Source organism: Pan troglodytes, chromosome 1 (genome assembly GCF_028858775.2).
Source record: "Pan troglodytes isolate AG18354 chromosome 1, NHGRI_mPanTro3-v2.0_pri, whole genome shotgun sequence".
Lineage (NCBI taxonomy): Eukaryota > Metazoa > Chordata > Mammalia > Primates > Hominidae > Pan > Pan troglodytes.
In genome coordinates, this window is record NC_072398.2 from 49,053,313 (window position 1) to 49,068,837 (window position 15,525).

Sequence of the window (15,525 nt, forward strand, 5' to 3'; positions counted from 1 at the left end):
TTGGAAAGCTAGGGCCTCAGAGAGGCGCACAAAGTTCCCTCAAAGTTGGGCGCGCTGCTCTGTCCCGGGGCCATGTAGTGGATCGTCTTTCTGGGCTCCTACGGAGGCGTCCCACGTGGGAACCAGAGCAAGCAGGAGAATGGGGTCCCCATCCCCAGGGGCTCCTCCCTACAGGCAGGCCTCTAGTCTCCGACGAAGCCTTGCCCCGGCGCTTCCCATGCTGATTTCGAACCATGGGCTGAGTGAGTGGCGACTTCTGAGCCCAGGCACCAAAGAAAAACTACTTCTCTGGTTTGGGGGCACTAGGTAGTGTGTCCAGAAGACCCCTCTCGAACTTTCCAAAGAAAACGTTACCAATAACATTTCTCTCTCCGCTCTCAAAATAAGTCTTTGGCTTCTCGCGCCAGAACGAGAAGCAGAAACTTTCCTTTTGGAGCCAAGAATCGTGCCGGCCTCACCCAGCGACCCCAAGGGTAGGCCCTCTCCGGAGCTGCCGGCTGAGGTCCCCCAACCCAGCCCCCCAGCGCCACTTCCCCGATGCCCCACACTAAACTGGAATTCCAGGTGCCCGGAAGAAAGGCTTCTTTGGACCAACCGGGTTCCCATAGCAGCCAGACCCACAGGTCAGCCTCCGGGGCTTCAGCTCTAGGGGACTCTCACAGCCCTACCTAGAGGCTTGGAGAGACCCCAGGATGACCGATGGGGTAACGGATCACAACCCGCACGGCGCACGCCCTCCAGCTACGTATTTTCCCCTCCGCGGTAGGGCGACTACAGGTCCCCCGGCCTGAGCTCCCGGGCGCGCCGCCCACTCAGCACCGCAGAGTGCACCAGCCCTGAACTCTGCTCTCAACACCTCCCAGCCCTTTCAAGTTCGCGCAAGGGGATGGCAGGAAGCGTTCCGGGATCACAGGCCCGCCGGCCCGCACATCCTGCACCCTGGAAGGGGCGAGGATGGAAGAGCACCGGTGACTTTTCCTAGCATTGTTCCCTCCCTGGCCCAGAGCAAATGAGATAAACTTCTGAAGGGCTTAATACAAGCCAGATCTAGGGTTGCTATTTTGGAATGAGGAGAAAATGTAGCCAGTGGGATTTGTTTTTTTTGTTGGCAATCAAGAGCTGGGAAAACGAATGGGACCTCCATATTTTCAGATCTCAGATTTTAAAAGGGGGCAATAAACGAACCGCTGTCCCCCCACCCCCAACTCACTCAGCACTACGCGTACAGGGGATGGGTTTGGGGTAACTTTTTCCCTTCAGTTCTGCCAGCAATGTTGAATTGTCCAAATCCGAGCTGGCTGCGGGTGTCCGCCTGGGCTTTTGGTGTGGTCACATGTATTCTGATAGCGCTAAGACAATCCTTTCGGAGGTCACCTCTTTCTGTAGTTGACTTTCCTAGACTGGGTCGCCTCCCTCCACACAAGAGTACTGGTTGAAGTACAGTACACACCAATTCCAATGACAGAGAACCTGTTCGGGTGTCCAGTGAGACATGCCATTTCTTAGAATGATCTTATTATTCTAAAGTACCTTTAGCCTGAAGCTGCCCTGCTTGGGTTGCCATAGAGCTGGAAGCCTCTCTTTCCTTAATTAGAAGCGGCCAATTAGACGTTGCTTGGAAAAACCTCTGCCCCGCATTGTTCAAGAGCCATAAACTTTTATGCCTGCACCTGGGGAGGGGGCTTGACTCCCGCGGCTGCGAGCGCCCAGCGGGGCTACTCCCGCGCCCGCGCGGGGCGGGAGGCTGAAGCCTGCAGGGCGAGCCCGGGGGTGGGGAAGCAGCGGGAGCCGGAGCACCGCGCGGCGCCTCCTTACCTTGCATGTTTTCCGGCATCTGGCCCTGTTCCCCATGCGATCGAGCCAGTCCCAGGGCTTCCGTCTCCACTTTGGGCAGCATGACAAGGCGACCGCGGGCGGGGATGGGGGATCCGTGTCGGTCCGGAAGCCCAGCACCTGGACACGGGCAGCACAGATTCAACTCCAGCGAAAAGAAGGAAGGGGCGACCGGGGTGCCTGCTAACCCAACCCTCTCGCCTCGCCGGAGCGTGCCTCCGCCTCCTCGGGGCTGCCGGGCAGGACCTCTGAGCCCTGTCCGGTCTCGCAGCTCCGGAGCCGCCCCCAAGCTGCGAGGAGGAGGTCAGGGTTAAAAAAGGAGGCGAGGAAGACAGCGTCCCGGCCCTCTGGTTCGGCTCCGCAAGGGCGCAGGCGGCGGCGGTGGCGAGGACGCAGCTGCCCGGGGCGCGGAGCCGTGAACCGCAGAGCTCCCGGCGGGCAGCGGAGGCGACCGCGGGGCTGCTATTGCCGCCCCGGCTGTGCCGCTGCCACTGCTCCTGGACGGCTCAGGCGACTCCTTCCCCTCCCTCCACCGCTCTCTGGCTCAGGATCGGCAGGGGTCTCTCTCCTCTTTCTCTCGCCTCCCTTCTCTCTCCCCTCCTCTCCGCCCCTTCCCCCTATCTCTCTCTGCCTCCCTCTTGCTCACTATCGCAAGTGTGGAGTTGTGAAGTTCCAACCTCCCTCTCCTGCCTGGTCCACTCCCCGCGCGAGACCGAGAACGGCCCTTCCCAGTCCCGAGGGTGACGGTGCTGGGAAGGACAGGGGGGAAGACGAGGGGGAGAAGGAGGTAAGTAGGGCCAGGGGTTGGGGGAAGGCTGGGTTGAGGGGTGAAGACAGTGAATGCGGACGCGGGTTCCGGACTCAGGTCGGACACTAGCCGCCAGCCAATAAGGATGAGGCTCAGGCTCCAGTCCCCCGGCCTGCCCCAACCTCTTCACCCCGCCTCACCCCCTCCCACCCCACCCTGGCCCGGGGCGGGGGGATGTAAATGCAGCCGGGTCTTACAGCTAGTCAGAAGCGACCTCTGTCTGAGCGTGGCGGCGAAGGAGAAGCAGCCAGAGCGGCAATTTCCTCGATCTGAGGGGAAGCAAGAAGAAGGGATGGGGGCGCGGGTGGGCGTGTGCCCTTGCTAGTGTGTCGGATGAGGAGATGAAGGGAGTTAAACACCCATTTAAACCATTGAAAGGAGAAAATTTAGCTGACCGTTCTTACATGCAGAGTTGGTCTGCGGTCAAGGGTCCTCCAGCTTCAACTCCCCAGGGCACTGAGACCCTGAAGAGGCGACACGTGGGCCCCGGCGCCCTGAAGGGGCCGAGGGTCCGCTCAATGAGAGGCGGGCCACAAGCCAAGAGCTCACTCATAGAATTAGAGGAAGGGGCAGCGACTCCTCTTTCCCCAGTCTGCTCCCTAGTCCCTTCGTTCACTTTTAAAAGACCCTCGACTGGAGCCCAAGATCATCTAAGCGACAGACTTTCCAGTTTTAGTGACCTGTGTTTCCACACGGAATACAAGGATCAGTCCAGGCTGTACTTTTTCATTCTGTTGTCTGATGGGACCATCCACTTGAGGCCGAGGCCCAGCATTTAAAAAATGTTTTAAAGAACCATCTGTTATGCAAGCTCTTCGACCACCAGCCCAGCCGCATCTTCAAAGTTTTCAGATCTCCTCCCAACAAGATGAAAAACATTCTTTCCAGCCTCCTGACTGCATGCGAAATGCCTCATATTTAGGGTCTGCTGTGCAACGAAGTAGTTATCAGAGTCCACCCACAAGGGGGTGAATTTGAATCTCAAAAGATCTAAGTTTATTCTATTTGAATGGTATAGAGATTACACATTGAAACTGCCCAATCCGGTATTTGGTGAATTGGAAATTATTCCAACCTTTGCAGTGCATAATGTATATAAAATGGGTTGTTCATCACCCACCCACACCTGGCAATTCAGGTACTACTGACTCTTAATTGATTTGTCATTTTGCTCTTCAAAGTTATTTAGACTTCAGCTTTAGTAGCAACTTCAGGTTTCATGGAAACATTTAAACTTATGAAGGCCTGTCCATTAGTTTGTATGGAGAAGTGGGCTGAAGTTGCCAAAAGCTCCAATTTTTGTGATAGTATCAAGTATCACTGTCACTACATTTCAGTATTCCTAGTTGTTTTAAGTATCACTGAGAACTAAGAAAATAAAGAAAGGGAGTCAGTTTCAGGGCTCACTGCAGTGGTTGCCCTGCTTTGCTCGTGAACTTTGAAAATCAGTTTATTTCAAAGCCTTAATTAAGAAGAACCTCCTCCCACAGCAATGCGAAGAATTTATGGGGGCACTTATGATACAGCACCTTTCCCAGACCCTAGCCTGGCAAGGATGCAGGACTCCAAACCCTTGGTCCTAAGAGGAAACCTCCAACCCCTAGTGTGTGGTGGTGATTTCACCTCTGCTTGGTGAAGCCGGGGGAAGTTAGGAGAGTTGAAAGAAGTTGAAAGAGGGTCTGACAGGACCTTGAAATTGTAGTGTATCAAGAAACCCTGCCTTGGCTTGAGGCTGAAACTGAGGCTGACCTAGTGAGACAAGCTTTGTGACCATGCTCATAACGCCAGCTGCCAGGGCCAGAAGGGACTTGCTTAGGCCACACTAGCGACTTCTTGGTCCATGCCAGTCTACCCTCCCACCACATCCCCGAAAGATGGAGAGTGGTGGTGGCAAAAGGCCAGCTGGCACTCATTTATCTCTCCACAGGTGGACTTTCCAGGAAAGAAAAATCCTCACAAAATGGGAGGGGTGCGGGAGGGAATAGTGGCTGGGGACTGGGTTTTAAAAATCCATGCTTTAAAAAATTAACGGAGGAGCTTGTATCACGGAGGGAAGCCCTTTCCTTTGCTTTGAAAGTCTAGTCCAGGCCAAAACCTAAGCGTAGCAGCGAAATGGAGGGGTACTGAAAGAGCAGAAAGTCTCGAGCGAGAGAAAACGACCTTTCCTAAGAACCAAGGGAACTCCTAGCCCAGAAGCCTAAGCCCTCGGCGCTCCAGGCCTTTAACTCGACGATGGGAAACGCTCCCTGGGGGCAGCCCTATTTCAGATCCCCTGGAAGGATGTCAAGATCCCCGCCAGCAGTGGACGAGGCAAGGAATCTTCCACTGGAATTGATTCTTGCCAGAGACCCGAGGGCACACAAACCTTCCTCAGGTCGCTCCGCAAGGGATTTAAGGAAGCAGCTGGCTCTCCATCCAAGAGGCAGAGGCAGGGGCGGCGGCACCAGGCTTCCAGCGTCAAGCTCATTACTGCCCTCCAAGTGCACCCTTTCTTCTCCCTCAGAACTCCCTCCTCCCTCTGAGCACTCACTCTGGTCCTTTGACCCTTCAATTCTGCTGGGCAAGGGACCCCTGTTGAAGCCGGGGACCCGCTAGCTCAGTGACCTTGGACGGATCTGGGCGTCCCCCAGAAAGCCCTCTCCGAAAGGAAGCTGTGGGAGGAGGAACCCGAGTTCGCGGTGTCTAAGATGGGTTATTTGGGAATGGTTCTGGGTTCCCGAGGCCGCAATATGAAGACAGCCAAGTGGCTGCGGGAAGGGAAAGCAGTTGAGATGTAAGTAGGTGGAACCGGGTCTGTGTGGTCTAAACGCCGGCGCCAGCGGTGGTCTGCACTGACCCATAAATACACCTACCGCGGGTGGACAGACGCATCTCATCCTCCGCCGGGGACATCTTAGCAACTGCCACTGTACCTCTTAGTGCAAGCACACTTAGGAACCCACCCCGTACTTACCGCTGCGGGAATTGTAACTGGTGGTGGAGACCAGAGACTAGAACCCGGGAGGCCTGGGAGTCTGTGGTGGGAACGGGGGACAGCTCTGCTCAACTACCTTGCGCGTTCTCAATTTCTTTGCACTCCCTCTGCCAACTTCTGGCAAACTTCTCTCCTTTTCCCCCACCTCCCCTCCACCTCCTTCTTTCCGACGAGACAGGTCTCCAGGGCTCGCCCTTCCCGGTTCTGACTTTGTCTTAAAGTGTTGATTGACGGTTGCAATTACGAAGGATGATGGCTCGGGGAGGCTCCCGCAGCCTTGATGAGCCCGAGAAGCGCAGTCCTAGCATATTTTATCCACGCTCGGCGTTACGGGGCCGTGCGCGCCCCATTCACCCAGCTGGCTGGAGCTGAGGAGGCCTCGCACTCCCCACTCGCGAGGATGCAACTGCCTGCCCTCCTCCCCACCTCCTCCTTCGCGTGGTTCAGCACCGCATTTCGGAGCGTGAGCTGGGAGCAATCAACTCGACCTGACCTGGAAAGTGTTGGTCAGCCCCCGCGCGCTTGACCCGTGCGGGCTGCAGCGGGAAAAAATATCAGGATTTTCAGGAGCGGTTCAGGTTTCCTGGGCTCGCAAAAGGTGTGGCAGACACACCTTTCCCCGCGCGCCTGGGTAGATGACCCACCCAAACTTGCACAAAACTTGCAATACCTTCCTCCTTCGAAACAATTTCTCCCGTCTTCTCTTCCATTCCCACTTTTTGGTGCTTTTTAAGAAACCAGGACAATTACTTTTTTCGTCCCACATATCTACCTTTTAGACCCCGAAAGAAGTCTAGATTTTTTTCAGATCTCCATTACTAGGCCAGGATAGCCCGAGGGGGAAGAGGAGCAAGTTTTTCAGCCTACGGGAGCTCCGGGTCTGCCTAATTTTTCCGCCTCTCCCAGCCGAAAAACCCATCAGAAGCTGCTTTTGCCTTTCTCTGAAAAGTTTAGCCACAACTCCAGTTTCATTCCCTGGCTCAGAGGGCTGGGCTACCCGCCCACGCCCGTAGGCTCCGCCCGCCCTCATCCCGAGCGCTTTGTATTAGAAACAGACGGGTTAAATTTCAGTACAGCCATAGGAATTACCAGGGAGCGTCGTGTTGATCGAAGCTTTAAAAAAGCAAACCTGAATAGGTGAGCAGTCGTGCCTTGTTAAAAAAAAAAAAAAAAAAAAAAGCCTTTCTGCTGCACGTGTGAATAACTACTTAAGACATCAACATCAGCCCCTAGAGCAGGATGGCGATTGATTCACAATCACTATGAGAGTATCTCGATCTGGCGTGGCGCGGTTTTTATCGCGGAGGAAAACGAAAGCCGAAGCAATTATCTGGGTAATCCAACCTACCCCCCACCCACCCCCCCGGGCAACCTCCCACCCTTGCCCCAGAGGAAAGGAGGGCTTTTTGGAGAGTTTGGCCTGGATATCGGAATCTACGGCTCTTTGTATAAAAAGAGATCACTGAAGAACCTTTTCACTTATTTTCTTTGCAGCACGTTGTCCCAACCCAGGGGTCCTGGAGTGCCCCGCCAGGGTATAGTCGGTGCCCTTAGAAGAATGTAACAGGGAGATCCGGTCTTAAGAAAGAAGTGGGGCAGGGGAAATAATCTCGGGTAGGTGGTCTAGTCTAATCTATCTCTTCCTCCCTGTAATTGAAATGGAAATTTGAGCCAGTTCCAGTTCAAAACTATTGAGACTCCATCCATTGGAATCAATTCTGTCCAGCCTCGGGGCCAACAGAACGACGATCCCGGCGCTAGTAGGCCACAAAGCACCTTGTGAAACTAGCTGAACACTTGCAGTTGCATCCTTTACACCCTCTCCTCCGCTTCAACCTGGGTCAGGAACAAAATCCTTAGCACGAGATTATTCTAGGCTGCCATTTAAATGTATTCGGCGATACTGGAAACTTCTTGATGGAAGTGGTAACATCCTGCATTGCTTCAGAATTCCTCGGCTTTTGCAGCGAGGGGATGGATCCAACCAAACTTCTTCCTTCAGAAAAGCCCCTGCCTGAGCTTCTGATTCTTAAGGTCAAAGAGTGCCGGGACCGCAGAGGTGCGGAGTGCAGCAATTTGGGTCTCACTTGGTCAGCAAAGAAAGTGGGAGCTTGGAAAGGCAAGACTTAACAGTGGTACCGTCACACTCAAGCATGGGGCGTGGAACTAGGGAAAGTGTTATGGTCTGGGCAGTTACAGAGGTTGCACAATTAGAAGGGCGTGGGCTTTTCCAACATGGAGATAACTTTCGCGATTAAGAGATGGTGTACAGTGTGTGCCAAGGCTTGAGAGAGATTCACTTGTTTTCTCCAGAGTTTCTTGTCTGGAAACTGGGAAGTTGATTCCAGGACCCAGCAGTGGATTCCGACCAATTTTCTTTCCATTCCTGTAGAGGCCGCTGGAGCAGGTGGAGCTTGCAGAAGGCCGGGAAGCAGAGGCTGCAGGCATCCAAACCCTGAGCAAGGAATCCAGCACTTACCGTGAAAAATGCTAGCATGGGTGTGGGACTAGCATATCTCACTGCAAGAGGCACAGCTGGGTTTGTCAAAAGTGCTTTTTTTTTTAATTGACACCTAAATTGTCTTTCCCTATCCCCTCCTCTCATGGTACAACAGTATGTTTGTTTATGCTATCTAATTCAGTCACTCAGTTTGAGTGATTTCCCTGCCCTCCTCATACTCACTGACTCTATAACAAGTACATGCTCTGAATTTCCTCTCAGTTCCTTCTCACCATCTGTTGGTAACCCTGCGAGTTGCTACCATACGCCACAAATTCACAAGCTAAACTTCATCCAAACTCCAGAGATCCTTTCCAGGAAACTCCAGAGTAGGGGACCAGAAGTGCCTTTGTCCCACCCCACTCAGACCTCAGTCCTCCCAGATGTGATTTCCACTCTGCTTTCCATACACCACTCCCTGTGCCACCCTTCTGAATTCTAGAAGGATCCAAATATGGTTTCTACTGTGGAATGGAAATGAAGATTAAAAAGCCACTTACAAATATGTTTCTTAAGCTCGAAATGTCTCTTGGAGGAAAGTCTGCATAGACCAACATTGTATTAAATCATAATTCCTTTATATCAACAAGAACAAGTGGTTACCACTTTGGAGAAAGAGTATGTATTTCAGAATATTTCTTGGGTTCTATTTACAGTTCATTCTCTTGACAAGCTGAGTAAATTGCTTGACCTCTGATTCCATTTTTTAATCAGTAAAATTGGGTTAACAAAGTAAACTTTATAGTTAAATGAGACAGTGCCAGGAAAGAAATATATTATGCTGGATATATATATATATATCAGTTCCCCTTTGTCTTTCCCCTTAGCTTCACTCAAACTCATCATTCTGTAAGAAAACTAAAAAGGGAATCACTAACCATTCTAGGATCACCTTCCAGTGGGATGTGCTTGCTAACTTGATTGTCTTGCAGGGCTTGACAAAGCCCTTGGGGACAATTACATTATCACCAGATAAAACTGCTCATATAAGTGCTCATGGTCATCTGCATTCAGGTTATTTGGTGTTTAAAAGTTACACTCCAAATATCTTTTCTTACTTATCAACCACACAAAAACATACATAACAGCTTCCCAAAAGACTAAAGAAGAGACAACCTTTATCAACTTGCCTGGTCAGTTCCAGTTCACATGGTTTTCTCAAGCTTGATCTCTCAAGATCATATTGGTCATATTTCAACACTTCCCCAGGGCCTCCCCAGAGCACAATGCCCTCCTGAAGTTCCTTGAAGCCAACTGGATTTTTCCAAGAAGTCTGTTCCAATAAGGTGAAGCGTGAGGAAGTGCAACTCAAAGAACTAGTTCTATCCTAAGGTAGACTCTAGAGCTGTGGAGTGAAGTTGTCTTGCCTGCCTAGTGCATCCCTGGGGGTGGGGATTGGGTTGGGCCTGTAGGTGGAAGTCTGACAATGTGCCCTTCTCTAGCTCAACTTATGCTCAAGGCTGAATCCAAGATAATCCTAGACATTGTGTCTGGTAGAGGGGTCAAGTAAAGGAGAGAAGCATTAACAAGCCTCTGTTCTCCCTTCCTCTATAAATCTCTCTTGGTTTGTTAGAAGAGGTGTTAAAGATGCCAGGTGTGGTGGCTCACATTTGTAATCCCAGTACTTTGGGAGGCTGAGGTGGGTGGATCACCTGAGGTCAGGATTTCGGGACCAGCCTGGCTAACATGGTGAAACCCCATTTCTACTAAAAATACAAAAAATTAGCCAGGCGTGGTGGCGTGCACCTGTAATCCCAGCTGCCTGGGAGGCTGAAGCAGGAGAATCTCTTGAACCCAGAAGGCTGAGGCTGCAGTGAGCCAAGATCATGCCATTGCACTCCAGCTTGGGCAACAAGAGTGAAACTCTGCCTCAAAAAAAAAAAAAAAAAAAAAGGTGTTAAAGAAAAAGAAATCCTTCTTTTGTTTTGTTTTGTTTTGTTTTGTTTTTTTGAGATAGGGTCTCACTTTGTTGCCCAGGCTGGAGTTCAATGGCACAATCACAGCATCCTCAACCTCCCTGGCTCAAGTGATCTTCCTACCTCAACCCCCAAGCCCTAGTCACTGGGACTACAGGCACATGCCACCAACCCACACCCAGCTAATTATTTATTTTTTTATTTTTTGTAGAGACTGGGTCTCACTATGTTGCCTAGGCTGGTCTGGATCTCCTGGGCCCAAGTGATCCTCCATCCTCAGTCTCCCAAAGTGTTGGGATTACCAGTTTGAGACGCTGTGCCTGGCCCAAGAACTCTGTTAACTCTGGTCACTACCTGTGGATCCAGGCCAGAAAAGAGGAATCTGAGAAGCACTGTTTTGGAGATGGACTCAGGCATGGAAAGAAGGGAGGCTCTAGAGTTTAGCTTCATAGAAGAAACTGGCAGCCTAAGCCCCAACTATGAGAATCAGAACATGGGCTTGTGTGGCTGGCATTCTAAATAAAGCTCGCTGGAGGTTAGGGTGACATAATGGCTATCACACTTTCCGCTGATGAAACGTCTACTTTCAGAGATCCTTATGAGCATAGAGCTTGCTGGAGGTTATCACTGAAATAAAATCAGACTCAGAGTGTTCAGGGGACCAGATAGCAAGACTCACATTACAGACTCAATACAGTGTTTGCACTGTGTATCATGTACCCCTAAGTATGCAGACATAACCTTCTGTGGATAATATGCAATATTATACTGAGTGCATAAAATATTCTGCAAATGCAGTTAATTTGAAGAATTATGGAAATTTAATATGAATCAAAGCATAATATTGGGCACTGTGGGAGTGGTCAATAAATATTTGTTTTATGCATAACATATTTCCTACCACACAGATATGGCTCTTTTCTTGATATAGGTAAGTATAAAAAGCCTCTAAAGTTAGTACTGCATATTATTCAATGGAATCATCCCACTTGGAAGAAAGAAGTAAACCGAGACCAGAAACCAAGAGTCTGGCCAGTGTCCCAGAGTTAGTTAACTTTAAGGGAACAATCTAGTTATAACCTGAGTGTGCTGCTTTTACACTACAATGAATGATTCTCTTGCAGGTAGGCAGAAGGAACAACTTTATCTTAATTCTGCTTTTCTATACAAGCACAGACATCTATACAAAACTTTCATGTAACCATCAGTGTGCATACAAGATGTAGCCCCTAGTTAAAAACCATGGAGACAGCTTTTTAAACAAAAGGAGGCTCATTTCCTAGTACAACACAACTGAATTAAATATAGAATTGTAAACCCTGACTGATGTCTACATACACCGGGCTCGGTTTTGAGAACCACTCAACACAGCCCAACTTGCAATTTGCCATCTTAAAGCTACCCTCGAGACCCTCAGACACTCTCTACAGCTGCACCCGTGGGTTCTTCCCAGTGGGGCTACCCTGGGCAATCAGAAAGACCCATTCAAGGGGCATCTCTCCCTCAGGAATCGGGTCAGGCCCTTCAATCCAACAGTTCAGTCCGAAGGCTCCTCACCGCCCTCTGTTCCTCTCCCTCAGCCCTTTGGATGGCTCCGTCCAGCCATTCACCCTGGGAACGACCATTAGCACCCTCGTGGAGGCTACGAGGTAAACAGATTGTCTCCCGGTGCCACAGCCGCCTCAGGGTCACTAAGATGTTGCAGGTGCGGACACCTCACAACCACCTGCGGGGCTGCAATACCAGGAGGCGGAGGGGATGTGCTTGGGTTGGGAAGGGGCGGGTGGCTGCGAACAAGATCCTGAAAGAGGTCTCTTTTACCGGCAAATTGACTGGAATTTTGTTATCCCGGAATCCGGCGCCCGGAAGTGCCTGCACAGGTTTAGGATGTTGGGGTAGTCTCGCTGAGGCCAGGGGAGAGCCTTCTTCGGTACTTTTCTTGAGGTTTAGTCCCCAGCAGCCCCTTATGGGCTGGACCGACAGTCCTCCGGTTCCCAGCCCTCTGCGGTGGGACCGATTCCAGAGCTGCAGGTGTTCTCTGTTTACGCTCAGAGTGTACCCGCCTCGGTCCCTTGCGATGTGAGTTGCGCGTGCGGTGGCTGGAAACACAGTTCTTCCAGGGTTGCAGAGAAAAGTGCAACAGCGTCTCTTTCCCCTACCTTACCCTCTTTAATTCACCCATGGGGTCTGGGGGAGACTGTGAGGGATCGGCGTGTGTGGTCTCCCGACCCAGCTCAACTCTATTTTGGCAGCGGCCAGCTGGGGCTGCGCGCAGCAGGAGCCCAAGACCGCCCGCGCGGACGCGAGCCCCCGAGCGCGCGTCCCCCGTGCGCGCGCAGTCCGCGTCTCCGGCCCGAGCGCGCTCTAGCTGCGGCCCCGGACGCGGAACCGGAGCTGCGCGGAGCTGCCGGGAAGGACTCCTTGCCTGCGCACCGCGGCGGTTCTGCCCGACGAAAAAGATGCGAAATGGTTGTGTGCTTCTCTCTCATCTTTCTTGTGCCTGTATTTTCTGTGTTATCTGCAGAACAATTGATTGTGTGTTACACCCTGCTTACCTTCCCCATGTTTTCTTTTTCGTAAGTATAGAACATTTTTGGTAAACATTTCCTCAAGTGATATACTTTAGGGTGTAGTTGGCCCATAAAAAAAGCAATCTGTGACTCCACTGCATTCTGTGGAGTCAGCTGACTAGGAAGGAAAAAAGAGGAAAAACTCAAGCCTTGATTTTCTTTCTTGTTATAATGGAGCTGAGACTCAGAGAGCTCATGACAAGCCCCTGCAAATTCGGAGGGAAATTCCAGTCTGAAAGCCTAGGCAAATGCTGCCAGAAAAGGCACAGGTCCTTCAAAAACTGGGGAAAGGCAGAAGGGCCTGACTTCCAACAGACAAATAATTACAGACCACTGGGAATCACTTCCCTTCAGTCCTTTACTTTTAGAATTAATTGAATGTAGTCTTGCTATAAAATTCACAAGTTTGTAACTCTATTTTTTAAATGAATAGTAGCTTTATTTACTTATTTCTGTTTGTAAAAACAAAATATACTAATTGTTGCGAGAAACAGTAGCTCTTAACTTCAAATCCTTTACTAATGATGGTCTAGTTTTTTTGTTTTTGTTTTTTGTTTTTTTTTTTTGGAGGTGGGGGCATGACTTTCATTCCCCAGGAAAATAAAATGAAAATTTTTTACGGTATAAGCAGAGAATAAGACACCATACTTTTGTGTGGGTTGAAAAGTAACAAATACTTGACAGCTATCTGTTAAAGTTTGATCAATGATCACTCAATATGATTAACTTGTTTCAAATTGTTCAAATTTTAGCTTATTATTTCTGATTAAAAATTATCAGAAAATATTAAAGTTGAAATTGATAAAGTATAAATTATATTTTCTGGCTGATTAGGGTATTAGAATGACACCAGTAAACACTAGATATAATGAATAATATTCATATGTTGAAATATCCATTTGCTTTTTTTGAACTGCAAGAAAGATAAATGTGCGATATATATACATAGGCTTATTGTGTGCTTTTAATAAACATAATAGGAAAAGCCATGACTTAAAATGCAAAATCCATCAACAAGATTAAATTATATGTATGTAGTAGCAGAATAAATAGATGATCAATAGAGAAACTCCTACTTACCAATAGGTGTAAGTCCGTGCTTTAAAGACTCTTGTAAATCCCCAGTATCTGAATTAGAAGACATTCTTAGTGAAATTATAGGCAGTTCTTTGGCTTAAAGCAGAAATCATTGAGCAAAAGAAAAGTGCAGCTTGTCAAATTTCGTGGCCTTGGGAAGGACACATCAGACTACAGTAACCCTTAGTGAAAGTTAAGAAAAAGCAAAGGAAAAAAAAAATCCAGAATTCATAAAGTTACAAGCAAGTCTTTCCCTGGACTCTGTACTTTTTCCAACATTAGTGACCTGCTGTAAACCATGTATCCAGTTTCATGATGGTTTCTAATCAGAAGAATGGAAACTTTTGATAGGCTTTGACTCATCACATGACTCTATGCAGGTTGATAAGAGGACCCTGTTATAAAGTGACAGCAAAAGAGATAAGAATTCTTGCCAGATAATGGCAAAGAAATGATTAACTCAGAAGTGGAGAGGTGCTATGCAGCACAGAGAGTGGAAAGTTGTAAAACTGAGGGGTCAGAAGATCAGACTTAGTGGATAAAACTGCAAACCAGCTAACTAACTTAGGCTAACTAAACTTTGGCTTGTGACATACCCCTTGATGTCATCACCTCTTTGCATAGAGGAGGACAGACATAGCTCTTCTGACCTCTGTAAATACATTTTAGATGATAACATTGGCAGACATTAATTCTTTAAGTGATGACTACAAATGTGATCGACACTCTGAAATACTACAGGTAGCGTTTCCAAGCTTATGGTTATTTATTTATTCATGTTGTGGTCAACCAACTTTTTTATCGGGCCTATTCATTAGATGAGGAGTTAACCTCAGCTTGTTTCTACATTGGTCATATGGCTAAAACACAATCTATCTCTTTATCCCCAAAAAGTAAAACTTATGCTTTGAGATTAATGCTGGCAAAATGGTGAATATGTAACACATTTTTCATAGTTATAAAGTTATTATTCTTAGGCTGGGCATGGTGGCTCACACCTGTAATCCCAGCACTTTGGGAAGCCAAGGCAGGCGGATCACCTGAGGTCAGGAGTTCGAGACCAGCCTGGCCAACATGGTGAAACCTCCATCTCTACTAAAAATGCAAAAATTAGCTGGGTGTGATGGTGCACCCCTGTAATCCCAGCTACTTGGGAGGCTGAGGCGGGAGAATTGCTTGAACCTGGGAGGCAGAGGTTGCAATGAGACGCTGTTGCACTTCTCTCTGCAACCCTGGAAGAACACAGTCCAAGATCATGCCACTGCACTCCAGCCTGGGCAACAGAGTGAGACTCTGTCTTCAAAAACAACAATAATAACAAAATAACAATTTTTTTTTTTTTGAGATGGGTTCTTGCTCTGTTGCCCAGGCTGGAGTGCAGTGGCACGATCTTGGCTCACTGCAGCCTCTGTCTCCTGGGTTCAAGCAATTCTCCCACCTCAGCCTCCTGAGTAGCTTGGATTACAGGGGCACACCACCATGCCCGGCTAATTTTTGCATTTTTAGTCGAGACGGGGTTTCACCGTGTTGGCCAGGCTGGTCTCAAACTTGTGACCTCAGATGATCTACCCAGCCTCCCAAAGTGCTGGAATTATAGGCGTGAGCCACCGCACCTGGCCAAAACCCTCAATTTTAATATTGACACTCCTTTTCAATTAAGTAAATGCAGGTTGTATGTATGGGTACAGATAATTTTTAACTCAATATATAAACATTTGTTGTAACAAAACTTCATATATCAGATGATGGATTTAGTAGTCTTTGTCTAAAGATTCACATTACAGAATTTATGGTCTATTAATTTATTTAGAGATGGGATCTCACTCTGTCACCCAGGCTGGAATGGA

The 15,525-nt window shown here is 49.0% G+C and overlaps 1 protein-coding gene across 3 annotated transcripts in view; it reads right to left on the bottom strand.

The window, feature by feature from the left end:
- The window catches only part of NR5A2 (nuclear receptor subfamily 5 group A member 2), a 149,718-nt gene extending 135,680 nt beyond the window's left edge, over window positions 1-14,038 (bottom strand). The window contains exons 1-2 of one of the 3 annotated variants that reach the window (XM_001142695.2): window positions 13,682-14,038; window positions 1,816-1,953 (exon numbers count right to left, since the gene is read on the bottom strand). In XM_001142695.2, the coding sequence (XP_001142695.1) occupies window positions 1,816-1,953; window positions 13,682-13,745 (202 nt within the window). In that variant the 5' untranslated portion in view covers window positions 13,746-14,038. Of the gene's footprint in view, window positions 1-1,815; window positions 1,954-2,479; window positions 2,741-13,681 lie in introns of those variants that run through there. The other 2 variants (XM_009440427.5, XM_525014.7) reach the window with 2 other exon arrangements.
- Between the last annotated feature and the right edge of the window lie 1,487 nt (window positions 14,039-15,525).